General features: G+C 47.0%; 1 protein-coding gene across 3 annotated transcripts in view; it reads right to left on the reverse strand.

Moving 5' to 3' along the window:
* The window catches only part of LOC139226276 (transient receptor potential cation channel subfamily V member 3-like), a 58035-nt gene that overhangs the window by 2551 nt on the left and 33716 nt on the right, over nt 1–21768 (reverse strand). For all 3 annotated transcript variants that reach the window (XM_070856912.1, XM_070856911.1, XM_070856913.1), the window contains exons 11-14: nt 18872–19037; nt 13079–13145; nt 11721–11989; nt 10004–10101 (exon numbers count right to left, since the gene is read on the reverse strand). In XM_070856912.1, coding sequence (XP_070713013.1) covers nt 10004–10101; nt 11721–11989; nt 13079–13145; nt 18872–19037 — 600 coding nt within the window. The remainder of the gene's footprint in view (nt 1–10003; nt 10102–11720; nt 11990–13078; nt 13146–18871; nt 19038–21768) is intronic.

The raw sequence follows: 21768 nt of genomic DNA on the forward strand, positions 1-21768 counted from the left end.
AACTCTCCCATAGTTTGTGTTTTAAGAGGCACCTCCAATCACTTGTACGTTAGTTGTGACAGCTAAATACATTAAAATAAAATTGGAGGGTGGTGAGAAATAAGATTTTACGAAGCTTCCATTTCTGTTTCGTGGCTGTAAGTGCCACTCGGTGGGGCGATGAGGTTTAGAGGCTCCTTAGAGCTGAGAAGGCTAAGAGAAGATTTGATAAAGGTGTTCAAAACCATGAATGGTTTAGATAGAGTAATATATAGAGAAACTGTTTCCAATGGCCGAAGGGTTGATAACCAAAGGGCACAGATATAACGTGGTTGGCAAAAGAACTAGAAGCGACATGAGGAAAACAAATTTTACGCAATGCGTGGTTAAGATTTGGAATGCACTGACTAATAGGGCAGTCGAAACAGATTCAATATTAGCCTTAAAAAGGGAATGTGGCAATTACTTGGAGAAAAATTTGCAGGGATATGAGGAAAAAGTGGGGTAGTGGGACTAACTGGATTGCTCTTTGAAAAAGCCTTGATGGGCTGAATGGCCTCCTTCTGTGCAGTACTATTCTATGATTCTGTTTCTAAAGGTGAAAATAGAAAGTGTTGGAAATAACAGTTAGAGATGTCAGCATGCATAACAAGAATTTTTATTGGATGTAGGCACATCAGAACAGCAATAAGGGTTGAGTCTTATTCCAATTGAAAATTATTCCAATAGGTTGCGAGATTTGTAAGAACCTGTTTCCTTCAGAAGAGGAGGGTGGGGGCAGGGTTTCAGTAATCTATGGGGACTCCCTGCTCCATATTTTCTTGATCCTTGTGATGTGGTCCAAGCTGGTTTGTGTTCCAGTAGCTAAAGCTCTTTGAGTGCTACACATTTGACTGAAGCTGCACACAGCTATCTCATGACAACATGTCTCAGTGGGTAGCCCTCTTGCCCGAGTCGGTAGGTTGTGGGTTCAAGTCCCACTCCAGGAACTTGAGCACAAAAATCTAGGTTGGCACTCCAGTGCAGTGCTGAGGGAGAGCGCTGCACTGTCGGAGTTGCCGTCTTTCGGATGAGACGTTAAACCAAGGCCACATCTATGCTCTCTAGTGGACGTAAAAGATCCCACAGCACTATTTCAAAGAAGAGCAGGGGAGTTATCCCCGGTGTCCTGGGGCCAATATTTATCCCTCAATTAACATAACAAAAAACAGATTATCTGGTCATTATCACATTGCTGTTTGTGAGAGCTTGCTTGTGTGCAAATTGGCTGCTGTGTTTCCCACATTACAACAGTGACTATACTTCAGGGTCAAGGATGTCTCGGAGCGGGTGCAGGACATTCTGAAAAGGGAAGGTGAACAGCCAGTTGTCGTGGTGCATATAGGTACCAACGAAATAGGTAAAAAAATGGGATGAGATCCTACAAGATGAATTTAGGGAGCTAGGAGCTAAATTAAAAAGTAGGACCTCAAAAGTAGTAATCTCAGGATTGCTACCAGTGCCACGTGCTAGTCAGAGTAGGAATCGCAGGATAGCTCAGATGAATACGTGGCTTGAGCAGTGGTGCAAAAGGGAGGGATTCAAATTCCTGGGGCATTGGAACCGGTTCTGGGGGAAGTGGGACCAGTACAAACCGGACGGTCTGCACCTGGGCAGGCCGGAACCAATGTCCTAGGGGGAGTGTTTGCTAGTGCTGTTGGGGAGGAGTTAAACTAATATAGCAGGGGGATGGGAACTTATGCAGGGAGACAGAGGAAAGTATAATGGGGGCAGAAGCAAAAGATAGAAAGAAGAAAAGTAAAAGTGGAGGGCGGAGAAACCTAAGGCAAAAAGGGCCACATTACAGCAAAATTCTAAGGGTGTTAAAAAGACAAGCCTGAAGGCTCTGTGCCTCAATGCGAGGAGTATTCGGAATAAGGTGGACGAATTAACTGCGCAGATAGCAGTTAATGGGTATGATGTAATTGACATCACGGAGACATGGCTCCAGGGTGACCAAGGCTGGAAACTCAATATCCAGGAGTATTCAACATTTAGGAAGGATTGACAGAAAGGAAAAGGAGGCGGGGTGGCGTTGCTGGTTAAAGAGGAAATTAATGCAATAGTAAGGAAGGACATTAACTTGGATGATGTGGAATCGGTATGGGTGAAGCTACGGAATACCAAAGGGCAGAAAACGCTAGTGGGAGTTGTGTACAGACCACCAAACAGTAGTAGTGAGATTGGGGACAGCATCAATGAAGAAATTAGGGATGCATGCAATAAAGGTACAGCAATTATGGGTGACTTTAATCTACATATTGATTGGGCTAACCAAACTGGTAGCAATGCGATGGAGGAAAATTTCCTGGAGTGTATTGGGGATGGTTTTCTAGACCAATACATCGAGGAACCAACAAGGGAGCTGGCCATCCTAGACTGGGTGATGTGTAATGAGAAGGGATTAATTAGCAATCTTGTTGTGCGAGGCCCCCTGGGGAAGAGTAATCATAATATGGTAGAATTCTTTATTAAGATGGAGAGTGACACAGTTAATTCAGAAACTAGGGTCCTGAACTTAAGGAAAGGTAACTTCGATGGTTTGAGGCGTGAATTGGCTAGAAGAGACTGGCAAATGATACTTAAAGGGTTGATAGTGGATAGGCAATGGCAAACATTCAAAGATCACATGGATGAATTTCCGCAATTGTACATCCCTGTCTGGAGTAAAAATAAAACGGGGAAGGTGGCTCAACCGTGGCTAACAAAGGAAATTAAGGATAGTGTTAAATCCAAGGAAGAGGCATATAAATTGGCCAGAAAAAGCAGCAAACCTGAGGACTGGGAGAAATTTAGAATTCAGCAGAGGAGGACAAAGGGTTTAAGTAAGAGGGGGAAAATAGAGTACGAGAAGAAGCTTGCCGGGAACATAAAAACTGACAGCAAAAGCTTCTATAGATATGTGAAGAGAAAAAGATTAGTGAAGACAAACGTAGGTCCCTTGCAGTCAGAATCAGGTGAATTTATAACGGGGAACAAAGAAATGGCAGACCAATTGAACAAATACTTTGGTTCTGTCTTCATGAAGGAAGACACAAATAACCTTCCGGAAGTACTAGGGGACCGAGGGTCTAGTGAGAAGGAGGAACTGAAGGATATCCTTATTAGGCGGGAAATTGTGTTAGGGAAATTGATGGGATTGAAAGCCGATAAATCCCCGGGGCCTGATAGTCTGCATCCCAGAGTACTTAAGGAAGTGGCCCTAGAAATAGTGGATGCATTGGTGATCATTTTCCAACAGTCTATCAACTCTGGGTCAGTTCCTATGGACTGGAGAGAGAAAGCGGGTAATTATCGGCTGGTTAGCCTGACATCAGTAGTGGGGAAAATGTTGGAATCAATTATTAAGGATGAAATAGCAGCGCATTTGGAAAGCAGTGACAGGATCGGTCCAAGTCAGCATGGATTTATCAAGGGGAAATCATGCTTGACAAATCTTCTGGAATTTTTTGAGGATGCAACTAGTAGAGTGGACAAGGGAGAACCAGTGGATGTGGTGTACTTGGACTTTCAAAAGGCTTTTGACAAGGCCCCACACAAGAGATTGGTGTGCTAAATCAAAGCACATGGTATTGTGGGTAATATACTGACGTGGATAGAGAACTGGTTGGCAGACAGGAAGCATAGAGTCGGGATAAATGGGTCATTTTCAGAATGGCAGGCAGTGACTAGTGGGGTGCCGCAGTGCTCGGTGCTGGGACCCCAGCTCTTTACAATATACATCAATGATTTGGATGAAGGAATTGAGTGTAATATCTCCAAGTTTGCAGATGACACTAAACTGGGTGGTGGTGTGAACTGTGAGGGGGACGCTAAGAGGCTGCAGGGTGACTTGGACAGGTTAGGTGAGTGGGCAAATGCATGGCAGATGCAGTATAATGTGGATAAATGTGAGGTTATCCACTTTGGGGGCAAAAACGCGAAGACAGAATATTATCTGAATGGTGGCAGATTAGGAAAAGGGGAGGTGCAACGAGACCTGGGTGTCATGGTCCATCAGGCATTGAAAGTTTGGCATACAGGTACAGTAGGCGGTGAAGAAGGCAAATGGTATGTTGGCCTTCATAGCTAGGGGATTTGAGTATAGGAGCAGGGAGGTCTTACTGCAGTTGTACAGGGCCTTGGTGAGGCCTCACCTGGAATATTGTGTTCAGTTTTGGTCTCCTAATCTGAGGAAGGACATTCTTGCTATTGAGGGAGTGCAGCGAAGGTTCACCAGACTGATTCCCGGGATGGCTGGACTGACATATGAGGAGAGACTGGATCAACTGGGTCTTTATACATTGGAGTTTAGAAGGATGAGAGAGGATCTCATAGAAACATATAAGATTCTGAAGGGACAGGACAGGTTAGATGCAGGAAGAATGTTCCCGATGTTGTGGAAGTCCAGAACACAGTCTTAGGATAAGGGGTAGGCCATTTAGGACTGAGATGAGGAGAAACTTCTTCACTCAGAGAGTTGTTAACCTGTGGAATTCCCTGCCGCAGAGAGTTGTTGATGCCAGTTCATTGGATATATTCAAGAGGGAGTTAGATGTGGCCCTTACGGCTAAAGAGATCAAGGGGTATGGAGAGAAAGCAGGAAAGGGGTACTGAAGGAATGATCAGCCATGATCTTATTGAATGGTGATACAGGCTCGAAGGGCCGAATGGCCTACTCCTGCACCTATTTTCTATGTTTCTAAGTACTTCATTGGCTGTAAAATGCTTTGGGACGTCCGGTGGTCGTGAAAGACGATATAGAAATACAAGTCTTTTTTCTTTTTAATCTTGGCTAATGCTCCAGTGCCATGCTGAGCGAGTGCTGCATTGTTGAGAGTGGCTGTCCTCCTTCTGATGTCAACTTTAGGGTAGCGGTTGAGGCCTTCGAGAGGGTAGAGGAGATTTATCAGGTAAGAGGGACTTCAGTTATGTGGACAGATTGGAGAAGCTGGTTTTGTTCTCCTTGGAGCAGAGAAGGTTAAGGAGAGTTTGAACAGAGATGTCAAAATTGAGGGACGAAATATAAAAACAGATAGCAAGAGTTTCTATAGGTGTATAAAAAGGAAAAGGGTGGCTAAAGTAAATGTTGGTCCCTTAGGACGAGACCGGGGAATTAGTAATGGGGAACATGGAGATGGCAGAAACTCTGAACAAATATTTTGTATCAGTCTTTACGGTAGAGGACACTAACAATATTCCGACAGTGGATAGTCTAGGGGCTCGAGGGGGGGAGGAACTTAACACAATCACAATCACTAAGGAGGTGGTACTCAGTAAGATAATGGGACTAAAGGCAGATAAATCCCCTGGATCTGATGGCTTGCATCCTAGGGTCTTAAGAGAAGTAGTGGCAGGGATTGTGGATGCATTGGTTGTAATTTACCAAAATTCCCAGGATTCTGGGGAGGTCCCAGCAGATTGAAAAACTACAAATGTAACGCCCCTATTTAAAAAAGGAGGCAGACAAAAAGCACAAAACTATAGACCAGTTAGCCTAACATCTGTGGTTGGGAAAATGTTGGAGTCCATTATTAAAGAAGCAGTAGCAGGACATTTGGAAAAGCAAAACTCGGTCAGGCAGAGTCAGCATGGATTTATGAAGGGGAAGACATGTTTGCAAATTTTCTGGAATTCTTTGAGGATGTAACAAGCAGGGTAGATAAAGGGGAACCAGTGGATGTGGTGTATTTGGACTTCCAGAAGGCATTTCACAACGTGCCAGATAAAAGGTTATTGCACAAGGTAAAAGTTCACGGGGTTGGGGTTAATATATTAGTATGGATATAGGATTGGTTAATGAACAGAAAACAGAGAGTCGGGATAAATGGTTCATTCTCGGGTTGGCAATCAGTAACTAGTGGGGTGCCGCAGGGATCAGTGCTGGGGCCCCAACTATTAATAATCCATATTAACGAGTGTAACGTAGCCAAGTTTGCTGACAATACAAAGATGAGAGGAAAAGCAATGTGTGAGGAGGACACAAAAAATCTGCAAAAGGACATAGACAGGCTAAGTGAGTGGGCAAAAATTTGGCAGATGGAGTACAATGTTGGAAAGTGTGAGGTCATGCACTTCGGCAGAAAAAAAATCAAAGAGCAAGTTATTATTTAAATAGAGAAAAATTGCAAAGTGCCACAGTACAGCGGGACCTGGGGGTACTTGTGCATGAAACACAAAAGGTTAGTATGCAGGTACAGCAAGTGATCAGGAAGGCCAATGTAATCTTGGCCTTTATTGCAAAGGAGATGGAGTATAAAAGCAGGGAAGTCTTGCTACAGCTATACAGGCTATTGGTGAGGCCACACCTGGAATACTGCGTGCAGTTTTGGTTTCCATATTTATGAAAGAATATACTTGAACTGGAGGCAGTTCAGAGAAGGTTCACTCGGTTGATTACGGAGGTGAGGGGGTTGACTTATGAGGAAAGGTTGAGTATGTTGAGCCTCTGCTCATCGGAATTCAGAAGAATGAGCGGTGATCTTATCAAAACATATAAATTATGAGGGGGCTCGACAAGGTGGATGCAGAGAGGATGTTTCCACTGATGGGGGAGACTAGAACTAGAGGGCATGATCTTAGAATAAGGGGCCGTCCATTTAAAACTGAGATGAGGAGGAATTTCTTCTCTCAGAGGGTTGTAAATCTGTGGAATTTGCTGCCTCTGAGAGCTGTCTAAACCGGGACATTGAATAAATTTAAGACAGAGATAGACAGCTTCTTAACCGAAAAGGCATTATGGGGAGCGGGCAGGGAAGTGGATCATGATCGGATCAGCCATGATCGTATTAAATGGCGGAGCAGTCTCGAGGGGCCATATGGCCTACTCCTGCTCCTATTTCTTACGATTTAGATGAAGGAATCGAGTGGAATATCTCCGTTTGCAGATGACACTAAACTGGATGGCAGTGTGAGCTGTGAGGAGGACGCTAAAAGGCTGCAGGGTGACTTGGACAGGTTGGGTGAGTGGGCAAATGCATGGCAGATGCAGTATAATGTAGATAAATGTGAGGTTATCCACTTTGGTGGCAAAAACAGGAAGGCAGAATATTATCTGAATGGCAGCAGATTAGGAAAAGGGGAGGTGCAACCAGACCTGGGTGTCATGGTTCATCAGTCATTGAAAGTTGGCATGCGGGTACAGCAGGCGTTGAAGAAGGCAAATGGTATGTTGGCCTTCATAGCTAGAGGATTTGAGTATAGGAACAGGGAGGTCTTACTGCAGTTGTACAGGGCCTTGGTGAGGCCTCACCTGGAATATTGTGTTCAGTTTTGGTCTCCTAATCTGAGGAAGGACGTTCTTGCTATTGAGAAAATGCAGCGAAGGTTCACCAGACTGATTCCCGAGATGGCAGGACTGACATATGAGGAGAGACAGGATTGACTGGGCCTGTATTCACTGGAGTTTAGAAGGATGAGAGGGGATCTCATAGAAACATATAAAATTCCGACAGGACTGGACAGGTTTGATGCAGGAATAATGTTCCCGATGTTGTGGAAGTCCAGAACCAGGGGACACAGTCTAAGGATAAGGGGTGAGCCATTTAGGACTGAGATGAGGAGAAACTTCTTCACTCAGAGAGTTGTTAACCTGTGGAATTCCCTACTGCAGAGAGTTGTTGATGCCAGTTCATTGGATATATTCAAGAGGGAGTTAGATATGGCCCTTACGGCTAAAGGGATCAAAGGGTATGGAGAGAAAGCAGGAAAGGGGTACTGAGGGAATGATCAGCCATGATCTTATTGAATGGCGGTGCAGGCTCGAAGGGCCGAATGGCCTACTCCTGCTCCTATTTTCTATGATCCTTTGTGTCTATGTTCTTAAGTGGGTTGGTAACCAGAAGCAAGATTTAAAATAAAATCAAAAGGGCGTTTAATAAAGTGCCAGACAATAGGCTTGCAGCAAAGTTGAAGCCCATGGAATACAAGGGACAGGGGCAGCATGGATACGGAACTGGCTCAGTGACAGGGAACAGAGAGTAGAGGTGAAGGGTTGTTTTTCAGACTGGAGGAAGGTATACAGTGGTGTTCCCACTGGACTTGGACTTGGGTGTACAAGGGCACAATTTCAAAATTTGCAGATGGCACAAAACTTGGAAGTACAGTAAACAGTGAGAAAAATGGTGATAGACTTCAAGAGGACAGAGACAGGTGGTGGGATGGGCAGACACGTGGCAGATGAAATTCAACGCATACATTTTGGTAGGAAGAACGAGGAGAGGCAATAGAAACTAAAGGGTACAATCCTAAAGGGGGTGCAGGAACAGAGAGACCTGGGGGTGTATGCGCACAAATCGTTGAAGGTGGCAGGGCAGGTTGAGAAAGCGGTAAAAAAGCTAACAGGTTCGTGGGCTTCATAAATAGAGGCATAGAGTAGAAAAGCAAGGAAGTTATGATGAACCTTTATAAAACATTGGTTCGGCCTCAACTGGAGTATTGTGTCCAATTCTGGGCACCGCACTTTAGGAAGGATGTGAAGGCCTTAAAGAGGGTGCAGAAAAGATTTACAAGAATAATTCCAGGGATGAGGGACTTCAGTTACGTGAATAGACTCGAGAAGCCGGGGGGTTCTCAATGGAGCAGAGAAGGCTGAGAGGAGATTTGATCGAGGTGTTCAAAATCATGAGGTGTCTAGACAGCAGATAGAGAGAAACTGTTCCCATTGGCTGAAGGGTCGTGAACCAGAGGACACAGAGTTAAGGTGATTGGCAGAAGAACCAAAGGGGACACGAGGGGAAACTTTTCTACGCAGCGAGTGGTTAGGATCTGGAATGCACGGGCCTGAGAGGGTGGGGGAGACAGATTCAATCGTGGCTCTCAAAAGGGAATTGGATAAATAGCTGAAGGAAAATAAATTTCAGGGCTACGGGGAAAGGGCGAGGGAGTGGGATTGGCTGAGGTGCTCCAGCAGAGAGCCGGCACGGACTCGATGGGCCGAATGGTCTCCTCCTGTGCTGTAACCTTTCTGTGATTTGACAAAAGAACGAGAGGGGGAATTAGAAATTTCTTCATGCAGACAGTTGTTAAGATTCGGAACATACTGCTCGAAATCAGATTCCATGGGAACTTTCAAAAGGCATTTGGACACGTGCTTGAAGAGGACTAATTTGCAGGGTTTTGGGGAGAAAGCTGGGTGTGTGGGACTAAATTACACAGGCATGATGGGCCAAATGGCCTCATTCTGTGCTGTACGATTCCATGATTCTAACCTGAGACAACATCTGCCTGTTCAGATGCGAGCTAATGATTATAGTAGAGCCAACAGTTCTGGTCATGTTCACGATTCCTCCCTCAACAGATTCACTTGCCATTCATTGCTGTCTGTGGGAGTTTGCTGCGTGTAAAGTGTCCACCATATCTGCCTGCATAACGGTAATTTAAAAAAAAATTCTTGGGATGTGGGACTGGTGAGGCCCATCACTAGTTGCCCCTTGAGAAGTAAGCCGTCGCCTTGAACCGCTGCAGTCTGTGTGAGGGTACTCCCACAGCGCTGTTAAGTGAGGAGTTGCAGGATTGTGACCTAGCGATGATGAAGGAACGGCCGATATATTTCCCAGTCAGGATGGTGTGTGACTGGGAGGGGAACGTGGAGGTGGTGATGTTCCCATGCGCCTGCTGCCCTTGTCCTTCTAGGTGGTAGAGGTTGCGGGTTTGGGAGGTGCTGCCGAAGAAGCCTTGGCGAGTTGCTGCAGTGCATCTTGTAGATGGTAGACACTGCAGCCAGGGGGCGCCGGTGGTGGAGGGAGCGAGTGTTGAAGGTGGGGGATGGGGGGCCCATCAAGTGGGCTGCTTTGCCCTGGATGGTGTCGAGCTTCTTGTGTTGTTGGAGCTGCACTCATCCCGGCAAGTGGAGAGTGTTCCATCACACTTGTGCCATTGTAGGTGGGTGGAGAGGTTTTGGGGAGTCGGGACTCAAAACTGCCTTTAAACGAAATTCATTGTATCTGAAGTGAGGCATTCCTGAGCGATGTGGCAATGCGCTATATAAATCCAGGTCTTCTTTTACCTGATGTATCTCTTGCCATTGAACTCGTTTCCCAGTTGAAACTTTTCCTTCAGACACCTTGGCAAAGAGTGCTCCAGACACAGAATGGTTCTTGCTCTCTTGTTGATTCAATTTGTTCAGCGAGGAGAAAGGGACAAAGCAAAATAATTACACCATCCGCTTCCTGTGTTCACATAATCTGCCATACCAGCGGCTTATAACTCGGGTGGCCTTTGGGTAGCAGTGTTGCCCTCAATGCAGTTTTTGAGCTGGCCTTCTGGGAGTTTCTTTCATACAGGAAATCTGGTCACTAAATCTTTTTATTTTCCAATTATTGGTCCCATGTGCAGTTGCTAATGACTCAACTCATTAGTTAATGATGCTACAACACAGCAATCCGAGCTCAAGGATTGAGCCCCCCTAGAATGTGATCAGTCTACCCTCCCTTGGGGATAGGATCTTGTATCGTTAATGTCTCTCTCAGCTCCCCCAATGCTCGGTAGGTAAATGCACAGACTGGCCTGACAGAGCATCCCGGACACTGGGGGTCCCAGCTCCGCACAGGCCCGGGGTGGGGGGTCCCAGCTCCCAGCTCCGCACAGGCCCAAGGTGGGGGGTCCCAGCTCCGCACAGGCCCGGGGTGGGGGGTCCCAGCTCCCAGCTCCGCACAGGCCCAAGGTGGGGGGTCCCAGCTCTGCACAGGCCCGGGGTGGGGGGTCCCAGCTCCCAGCTCCGCACAGGCCCAAGGTGGGGGGTCCCAGCTCCGCACAGGCCCGGGGTGGGGGGTCCCAGCTCCCAGCTCCGCACAGGCCCAAGGTGGGGGGTCCCAGCTCCGCACAGGCCCGGGGGTGGGGGGGGTCCCAGCTCCGCACAGGCTCTGGGGGGGGTCCCAGCTCCCCACGGGCTCGGGGTGGGGGGTCCCAGCTCCGCACGGGCTCGGGGGTGGGGGGGGTCCCAGCTCCACACAGGCCCGGGGGTGGGGGGGGTCCCAGCTCCGCACAGGCTCTGGGGGGGGTCCCAGCTCCCCACGGGCTCGGGGTGGGGGGTCCCAGCTCCGCACGGGCTCGGGGGTGGGGGGGGTCCCAGCTCCGCACAGGCCCGGGGGTGGGGGGGGTCCCAGCTCCCCACGGGCTCGGGGTGGGGGGGGTCCCAGCTCCACACAGGCTCGGGGGGGGGGGGGGGGTCCCAGCTCCACACAGGCTCGGGGGTGGGGGGGGTCCCAGCTCCGCACAGGCTCTGGGGGGGGTCCCAGCTCCGCACAGGCCCGGGGTGGGGGGAGGGTCCCAGATCCGCACTGGCCCGGGGGGTCTCAGCTCCACACGGGCTCGGGGGGGTGGGCGAGGAGTGTCCCAGATCCGCCCTCGCTCTGTGCTACGATCTCGGCTAGGGTGTGGGAAGAGGAACTGTAAGCTTTGGTGCCCTTGGGTTGGGATGGGGACAATGTGCTCGAGTTCCCTTCCCACTCGTGTTTACTGCCCACTGAGCCCTGCTGGAAATGCAGGTGCACAGACTTGGGGTGAGGGCAGGGCACCCTCCCTATAGGGCCTGGTGATGCTTACTATTCGGGCTCACATATGCAGAATGGCCACTTTGAGCAGGGACCAGGAGGGCGGCTGCCTCTCACCTGTCGGTGAGGCAGTGCCTTCAGGACAAGAGGGGAGAAGGTGGGGGAGGAGAGGTTTGCCCTGGTCCGCAGTCTGGTGTGAAGATGTTGGGAGAAACAGATCCTTTGAGTTACCTGGAGCTTCCATATGTTCTTGCTCTCTTTGGAAATGTGGCCCACCGTCTCTCCCATCAAGGCGATCAGCATGTTGAGCAGGAGGATGAAGGACAGAATCACGAAGAGCACCAAGAGGAAGAGGAATAGCTGCGGGTATTTTGCCTCACTCTGTACTTCCAGGTCCCCCAGCCCGATGGTGAGCTTGAAGAGTTCCAGCACTGCCATGTTGAAGGAGTCAAAGGGACTGCACTTTCCCCCAGAGCAATTCTGAATCAGGGAGGCGAGTGCTGTTGGCAGCAGAATTTACATTAATATGTGTCTGAGGAAAAAGTGAAATTCAAACTGAGCTGCCTGGGATTAATATATAAATACTGCGGTTTCACCCATGGCTCTGGGCCTCTGTCTTGCTCCCTTTCTTGCTCGTGCACTCCTTTTCTCTTTCATAAGAACATAACATAAGAACATAAGAATTAGGAACAGGAGTAGGCCATCTAGCCCCTCGAGCCTGCTCCGCCACTCAACAAGATCATGGCTGATCTGGTCGTGGACTCAGCTCCACTTACCCGCCCGCTCCCCGTAACCCTTAATTCCCTTATTGGTTAAAAATCTATCTATCTGTGATTTGAATACATTCAATGAGCTAGCCTCAACTGCTTCCTTGGGCAGAGAATTCCACAGATTCACAACCCTCTGGGAGAAGAAATTCCTTCTCAACTCGGTTTTAAATTGGCTCCCCCGTATTTTGAGGCTGTGCCCCCTAGTTCCAGTCTCCCCGACCAGTGGAAACAACCTCTCCGCCTCTATCTTGTCTATCCCTTTCATTATTTTAAATGTTTCTATGAGATCACTCCTCATCCTTCTGAACTCCAACGAGTAAAGACCCAGTCTGCTCAATCTATCATCATAAGGTAACCCGCTCATCTCCGGAATTCTTTCATGCTCTCGTGTGTGCTCTCTCTGTCTCGTGTTCTCTCTCAAGCTCCCATGCTCTTTTCTACTCTCTCTCTCCCTCTCTGTCTCTCTCTCTCTCTCTCAGTAGAGGCAGAGAAGACCCATCAGGATGTGCCAAAGATAGTACCATTTTATACAACGTATTACCGAGGGGGATGTTTAGATAATGTAACGGATACATTTAACCAACCCAAAACAAACGGGGAATGCTGTAATGGAAATCTGCCAACAGAAGCAGGGTCTGTGAAATGCAGTGCGAGACTCCGGTGTGATGTGCAATGGGATTGTCTCTGAGACCTGCTTATTACACAACCCAATCAAATGTGACACTCAGTTGGGTGCCCTTACGCTGAGATTGTTTTCTATCGAGTCTGTGAGCATTGCTAAGGGAAATAACCCTTTAAAATACATCAAAGAAAATTTACCTGCAGCAAATCCGATTAGGAAGAGTAAGTAGACAGACAGGAATTGCACAACATCAGTTAACAAAATCTGAAAGAGAAAAAGACTTGTATTTCTACAGCGCCTTTCACAACCACCGGACGTCCCAAAGCGCTTTACAGCCAATGAAGTACTTTTGAAGTGCAGTCACTGTTGTAATGTGGGAAACGCAGCAGCCAATTTGCACACAGCAAGCTCCCACACACAGCAATGTGATAATCACCAGATAATCTGCTGGACCAGGATTCTCTAGGAAAGAATAATCATAACTTGGTTGAGTTTAAAATTCAGTTGGAAAGTGAGAAAGTTGGATCTCAAACCAGTGTCCTAAGCTTAAATAAAGGAGACTATAAAGGTATGAAAGTGGACTGGGAAAATATATTAACGTGTGGGACAGTTGATGAGCAGTGGCAGACATTAAAGGAGATATTTCATAACCCTCAACAAAAATATAAGCCAATGAGAAGGAAAGACTGTAAGAGGAGGGATAACCATCCTTGGCTAACTAAGGAAATAAGGCAGGTGTCAAATTGAAAACAAGGGCATACAACGGGCCAAGACTAGTGGGAGGCCTGAGGATTGGGAAACTTTTAAAAGCCAGCAAAGAACGACTAAAAAAATAATAAAGTGAGGGAAGATAGATTATGAAAGTAAACTAGCACAAAATATAAAAACAGACAGTAAGAGTTTCTACAGGTACATAAAAAGGAAAAGAGTGGCTAAGATAAATGTTGGTCCCTTGGCAGATGAGACTGGGGAATTATTAATGGAGAACAGGGAAATGTCAGAGACTTTGAACAAATATTTTCTATCGGTCTTCACGTTGAAAAAAACTAAAAACATCCCAATAGTGGATAATCAAGGGGCTATAGGGAGGGAGGAACTTAATACAATCACTATCACTAATGAAGTAGTACTCGGTAAAATAATGGGACTAAAGGCAGACAAGTCCCCTGGACCTGATGGCTTACATCCTAGGGTCTTAAAAGAAGTGGCTGCAGAGATAGTGGGTGCATTGGTTGTAATCTACCAAAATTCCCTGGATTCTGGGGAGGTCCCAGCAGATTGGATAACCGCAAATGTAACACCCTTATTTGTAAAAGGAGGCAGACAGAAAGCAGGAAACTATAGATCAGTTAGCCTAACATCTGTCGTTGGGAAAATGCTGGAGTCCATTATTAAGGAAGCAGCAGCAGGACATTTGGAAAAACATAATTCAATTAAGCAGAGTCAGCATGGTTTTATGAAGGGATATCATGTTTGACAAATTTGCTGGAGTTCTTTGAGGATGTAACGAGCAGGGTGGATAAGGGGGAACCAGTGGATGTGGTGTATTTGGATTTCCAGAAGGCATTCGATAAGGTGCCACATAAAAGGTTACAGCACAAGATATAAGTTCACAGGGTTGGGGATAATATATTAGCATGGATAGAGGATTGGCTGACTAACAGAAAACAGAGAGTCGGGATAAATGGGTTATTTTCCGGTTAGCAAACAGTGACTAGTGGGGTGCCGCAGGGATCAGTGCTGGGGCCTCAACTATTTACTATCTATATTAATGACTTGGATGAAGGGACCAAGGGTAATGTCGCCAATTTTGCTGATGATACAAAGATGGGTGGGAAAGCAAGTTGTGAGAAGGACACACAAAATCTACAAAGGGATATAGACAGGCTAAGTGAGGGGGCAAACATTTGGCAGATGGAGTATGTGGGAAAGTGTGAAGTTATCCACTTTGGCATAAAAAATAAAAAAGCAAATTATGATTTAAATGGAGAAAAATTACTAAATTCTGCAGTACAGAGTGACCTGGGGGTCCTTGTGCATGAAACACAAAAAGTTAGTATGCAGGTACAGTAAGTGATCAGGAAGGCAAATGGAATGTTGGCCTTTATTGCAAGGGGGATAGAGTATAAAAGCAGAGAAGTCCTGCTACAACTGTACCGGGTATTGGTGAGGCCACACCTGGAGTACTGCATACAGTTTTGGTCTCTTTATTTAAGAAAGGATATAAGAAAGGGGTCAGTTCAGAAAAGGTTCACTAGGTTGATTCCAGAGATCAGGGGGTTGACTTATGAAGATAGGTTGAGTAGGTTGGGCCTATGTTCATTGGAGTTCAGAAGAATGAGAGGTGATCTTATTGAAATATATAAGATAATGAGGGGGCTCAACAAGGTAGTTGCAGAGAGGATATTTCCACTCATGGGGGAATCTAGAACTAGGGGACATAGTTTCAGAATAAGGGGTTGCCCATTCAAAACTGAGATGAGAAGGAATTTCTTCTCTCGGTGGGTTGTAAATCTGTGGAATTCTCTGCCCCAGAGAGCTGTGGAGGCTGGGTCATTGAATATATTTAAGGTGGAGATCAACAGATTTTTGAGCGATAAGGGAATAAAGGGAACGGGCAGGGAAGTGGAGCTGATTCCATGATCAGATCAGCCATGATCTTATTAAATGGCGGAGCAGATTCGAGGGGCCAGATGGCCTCCTATATTCTTTTGTTATGTTGAGGATAAATATTGGCCAGGACACCACAGATAACACCCCTGCTCTTCGAATTAGTGCCATGGGATCTTTTACATCCACCTGAGAGGGCAGACGAGAACTCGGTTTAATATCTCATCCAAAAGACGGCACCTCCGACAGTGCAGCACTCCCTCAACTCTGCACTGGAGCATTTGCCTAGATTTTTGTGCTCAAGTCCCTGGAGTGGGACTTAAGCCATAACCTTCTGTCTCAGAGGCAAAAGTGCTATGAACTGAGCCATAGCTGGCACTCTTAAGAAGGAAACAAGATCTGAGATACAATAACAAGGACTGGGAACAGGAGTAGGCCATTCGGCCCCTCGAGCCTGTTATGTCACTCAATAAGATCATGGCTTATTTTCTATCTCAACTCCACATTCCTGCACTATCCCCATACCCCTTGATTCCCTTAATATTCGAGATATCCAACAACAGGTTGACACACCGATTACATTCAGAAACCAAGTATAGAGTGGGAACGAGTTATTTGTCCTACCCACATCAAGCGGAGCTTCAGAATAACTCTATAATCGACCTTAAACATTGGCTTCCATGGCTTGATATTACCAGGGTCCCAGCCGCTGTTAAAGGGTTGCATGGGGTAGAGTGGGACAGTGGATGGTTTGCACAATAGAGAAAGCTGAACACTCTGATTCAATCTATACTGGACCTGTTGCTTTCCGACCTCGCCTCTGGCACAGGGGAACTGTACAAAATGAAGCCAGTTTCTTCTTCATTTTACTGGGGGGGGGGGGACAGATTAAGACAGTATTTATTCAATGCCTTGCTGCTTCTGTAACTCAAGGGGCCCAGAACCACTTCACGTAATGAATTACTTAAAGTGTATTGGCTCTTGGGAAGTTAACTGCAGCCGCCAATTTGTACACAGCAAGATCCCACGAGCAGCAGTGTGCTGAATGCCCAACTCATTTGTTTTCACTGGTATTGTTTGAGGAAGCGATGTCGGCTAGGGTACAGACAAAGCAACCTGCTCCTCTTCAAAGAGTGTCAGGGGATGTCCACCTGAGCAGGCAGATGTGCCCTTGGTTTACCGTCTAATTAAATGGAGGGCATTTAAGAACATAAATAGTAGCAGGAGTCGGCCATTTGTCCCCTCGAGCCATCTCCGCCATTCAATAAGATCATGGCTGATCTTCTACCTCACCTCAACTTTCCTGCCTGAGCCCCATGTCCCTTGATTCCCTTAGTGTCCTAAAATCCATCAATTTCAGTCTTGAATATATTCCAAAGATTCACACCCTCTGAGTGAAGCAATTACTCCTCATCTCAGTTCTAAATGGCCGGCCCCTTATCCCGAGACTGTGCCCCCTGGTTCTAGACTCCCCAGCCCGGGGGAAACATCCTCTCAGCATCTACCCTGTCAAGCCCTCCAAGAACTTTCTGACAAGGCCACGCTCTCTCGGTATTACGCTGCATGCAATCTGAGCCGAGATTATGAACTCGATGCTGGTGTGGGGCCCGCCCAGAATGGAGTATACGACCAGTTAATCCAACATGGGACAAAGATTGAGGAGTAAAACTCATCCTAGGCCACTCTTGCTCACCCCCTGCTTTGTGGCCTAACATGGTCTTGCTAATCTGCTGATGCAAGGGTAATGGGAGCCAGCACCGAAGGACTGGAGAGACATCAAGGTTGTGGGGCAAGATCTCCACGTGGAGAGCGTGGAGCCATTAGCACTCCAAGATGCAGCAGCTGAAGCTGTCTATTTCAGCAATGTGAATACTTTTCTATTTGCAGGTTGGAATGCTTTTGTGCCCACCATCGCCTCGATGTTAAAATTCTCATCTTCGTGTTCCAGTCCCTCCGTGGCCTCGCCCCCTCCCTATCTCTGTAACCTCCTCCAGCCCCACAACCCTCCGAGATCTCTTCCTCAATCTTTGGCCTCTTCTGAATCCCCCCACTTCCTTCGCTCTACCATTGGTGGCCGTGCCTTCTGCAATCTAGGCCCTAAACATAGGGAAGTTATGCTAAACCTGTACCGAACCTTGGTTAGACCACACTTAAAGTACTGCATACAGTTCTGGTTGCCATATTATAAAAAGGATAGGGTGTAGAGAAGATTTACAAGGATGATACCAGAAATGCGAGGGTATGCATATTGGGAAAGGGTGAACAGGCTGGGCCTCTTTTCTCTTGAAAAAAGAAGGCTGAGGGATGACCTAATAGAGGTCTTTAAAATTATGAAAGGTTTTGCTAGTGTGGATACAGAGAGAATGTTTCCACTTGTGGGGAAGACCATAACTAGAGGCCATCAGTATCAGATAGTCACCAAGAAATCCAATGGGGAATTCGGAAGAAACTTCTTTACCCAGAGAGGGGTGAGAATGTGGAACTCGCTGCCACAGACAGGGGTTGAGGTGAATAGTATCAATGCATTTAAGGGGAGGCTGGACAAGCGTATGGGGGAGAAGGGAATAGAGGGATATGCCGATAGAGTTAGATGAGGAAAGACGGGAGGAGGCTCGAGTGGAGCATAAACGCCGGCCTGGACCGGTTGGGCCCAATGGCCTGTTATATCTGTGCCGTATATCCGATGTAAACTCTGGAATAAAAACAGAAAATGCTGGAAATACTCAGCAGGTCAGGCAGCATCTGCGGAGAGAGAACCAGAGTTAACGTTTGTGGTCGGTGACTCGTCATCAGAACTAGAAACTGTTAGCGATGTGACGGGTTTTAAGCAAGTGCAGAGTCAGGGAAAGGGGGACAGGAGGAAATGACAAAAGGGAAGGTCTGTGATAGGATGGAAGGCAGGAGATATTGAGAGAGAAAAGGGATGGTGGTGCGAGGCAAAAGGAGATGGTAATGGGACAAGTAAATTCTGGAATTCCCTCCTGAAGCCTCAATCCTCCTTTAAGACTCTGCTTAAAACCTACATCTTTGACCAAGCTTTACGTCATCTAATGTCTCCTTTGGGTCGGTGTCAATTCTTGTCTGAGAGCGCTCCTGTGAAATACCATGGGATATTTACCGACATACAAGCTGTTGCTGTTCATGTGGACCCTCACTCATTCCCCCCGCCCACATTTACACATCCCACCTTCTCCCATCACTCGCTCCCTTCCCGCTCCACCAGCACTCCGATGTCCCTCGAAGTCTTTTATGTTATACCCCTTTCCACTAACCTTCCTTGCTCACTTATTCCATTACTCTGTGGGGGTGGGGGTTCCGCCCACCTTCCCTTCGTCCCCCGAACCGTCCTGTACGTGCCTGGTTTCTGAGACCTTCCTTACCTTCTGCAGCATGACGCTGTAGACTCCCATGCTCTGGAACCCCCGCGTATAGTACAGGATATTGATCCAGCCGAGGGCCAGCGCCCACACCAAAGCTGCCAGATGGAGTTCCACATGAAACCAATGTAATACAGCAGCGGTGATCACTAACACAGATTGTACAAAGCTGAGAGAAAAGAAGTAAAAAAAATGGTATTTATATAGCGCCTTGCATGACCACCAGACGTCCCAAAGCACTTTACAGCCAATGAAGTGCAGTCACTGTTGTAATGTGGGAAACGCAGCAGCCAATTTGTGCACAGCAAGCTCCCACAACAGCAATGTGATAATGACCAGATCACTGCATGGGGAGTATCCACCTAGATTTTCGTGCTCAGGTCTCTGGAGTGGGGCTTGAACAACAACAACAACAACTTGTGTTTATCTAGCGCCTTTAACGTAGTAAGACTAGTTAGCCTGACATCGGTAGTGGGGAAAATGTTGGAATCAATCATTAAGGATGAAATAGCAGTGCATTTGGAAAGCAGTGACAGGATCGGTCCAAGTCAGCGTGGATTTATGAAAGGGATATCATGCTTGACGAATCTTCTGGAATTTTTTGAGGATGTAACTAGTAGAGTGGACAAGGGAGAACCAGTGAATGTGGTGTATTTGGACTTTCAAAGGGCTTTTGATAAGGTCCCACACAAGAGATTGGTGTGCAAAATCAAAGCACATGGTATTGGGGGTAACGTACTGACGTGGATAGAGAACTGGTTGGCAGACAGGAAGCAGAGAGTCGGGATAAACGGGTCCTTTTCAGAATGGCAGGCAGTGACTAGTGGGGTGCCACAGGGCTTAGTGCTGGGACCCCAGCTATTTACAATATACATCAATGATTTGGATGAAGGAATTGAGTGTAATATCTCCAAGTTTGCAGATGACACTAAACTGGGTGGCGGTGTGAGCTGTGAGGTCACTAAGAGGCTGCAGGGTGACTTGGACAGGTTAGGTGAGTGGACAAATGCATGGCAGATGCAGTATAATGTAGATAAATGTGAGGTTATCCATTTTGGGGGCAAAAACACGAAGGCAGAATATTATCTGAATGGCAGCAGATTAGGAAAAGGGAAGATGCAAAGAGACCTGGGTGTCATGATACATCAGTCATTGAAAGTTGGCACGCAGATACAGCAGGAGGTGAAGAAGGCAAATGGTATGTTGGCCTTCATAGCTAGGGGATTTGAGTATAGGGGCAAGGAGGTCTTACTGCAGTTGTACAGGGCCTTAGTGAGGCCTCACCTGGAATATTATGTTCAGTTTTGGTCTCCTAATCTGAGGAAGGACGTTCTTGCTATTGAGGGAGTGCAGCGAAGGTTCACCAGACTGATTCCAGGGATGGTTGGACTGACATCTGAGGAGAGATTGGATCGACTGGGCCTGTATTCACTGGAGTTTAGAAGGATGAGAGGGGATCTCATAGAAACGTATAAGATTCTGACGGGACTGGACAGGTTAGATGCAGGAAGAATGTTCTCGATGTTGGGGAAGTCCAGAACCAGGGGACATAGTCTTAGAATAAGGAGTAGGCCATTTAGGATTGAGATGAGGAGAAACTTCTTCACTCAGAGAGTTGTTAACCTGTGGAATTCCCTGCCGCAGAGAGTTGTTGAGGCCAGTTCATTGGATATATTCAAGAGGGAGTTAGATATGGCCCTTACGGCTAAAGAGATCAAGGGGTATGGAGAGAAAGCAGGAAAGGGATACTGAGGTGAATGATCAGCCATGATCTTATTGAATGGCGGTGCAGGCTCGAAGGGCCGAATGGCCTACTCCTGCACCTATTTTCTATGTTTCTAAAACGTCCGAAGGTGCTTCACAGGAGTGTTATAAGACAAATATATGACACCAAGCCACATAAGAACAAATTAGGGTAGATGACCAAAAGCTTGGTCAAAGAGGTAGGTTTTAAGGAGCATCTTGAAGGAGGAAAGAGAGACGGGGAGGTTTGGGGAGGGAGTTCCAGAGCTTGGGGCCTAGGCAACAGAAGGCACAGCCACCGATGGTTGAGCAATTATAATCAGGGATGCTCAAGAGGTCAGAATTAGAGGAGCGCAGACATCTCGGAGGGTTGTGAGGCTGGAGGAGATTACAGAGATAGGGAGGGGTGAGGACATGGAGAGATTTAAAAACAAGGATGAGTATTTTGAAATCGAGGCATTGCGTAACCAGGAGCCAATGTAGGTCAGCGAGCACAGGGGGTGATGGGTGAACCATGACTTTGGTTGAAAGGATGACTGTCTAGTCCCAATTAGGACCTCACAGGTAGTTAGCGAGACCCCTGACCCAAATATAAAAGATGGTGATAATCTGGGCAGCCAGCTTGTTCCAACGTGCCTCTCATCAATAGGTCAGGGCAGTGGGGACTGAGGGAAAAGAAAAATAAAGATAGAAGGATGGGGAAGAAAGATTGAAACCACCCAAAAAAAGTCAACAAAAATCAAAGTAACAAGAGTGGGATGAAAGATGAATAGCAAGTTATCCACATGGTAATGTAATCTTAGACAAAGATACTGACCAGCCTACTGGGCTTGTGTAGGCTTTTGTTTTTTGTTTCAGATTTCCAGCACGTGTATTTCTGTAATCTTTTGCAAACAGCAATCATACCCGACAATGGAATGCGATACACAGAGGTCCAGCAACATGGTCTGACCATGACATGGAAGGGCAGTTACAGATGCACAGCGCTCTGTGGTGCTCCTGTGCTGGGCAGTAGGAGGCGCACACGAGCGTCCCTTTGTTCTTTGCCGCACTCTCTCGGTTGAACATTTCAGTCTCGGCGTGGGGCCTCAAATTTACACCTTTTTTGCCAACAATACAATGTGGCATGATGGGTTAATGGCCAAAAAGACAGATTT

This window comes from Pristiophorus japonicus, chromosome 16, assembly GCF_044704955.1.
Source record: "Pristiophorus japonicus isolate sPriJap1 chromosome 16, sPriJap1.hap1, whole genome shotgun sequence".
NCBI classification, from domain to species: Eukaryota; Metazoa; Chordata; class Chondrichthyes; family Pristiophoridae; genus Pristiophorus; species Pristiophorus japonicus.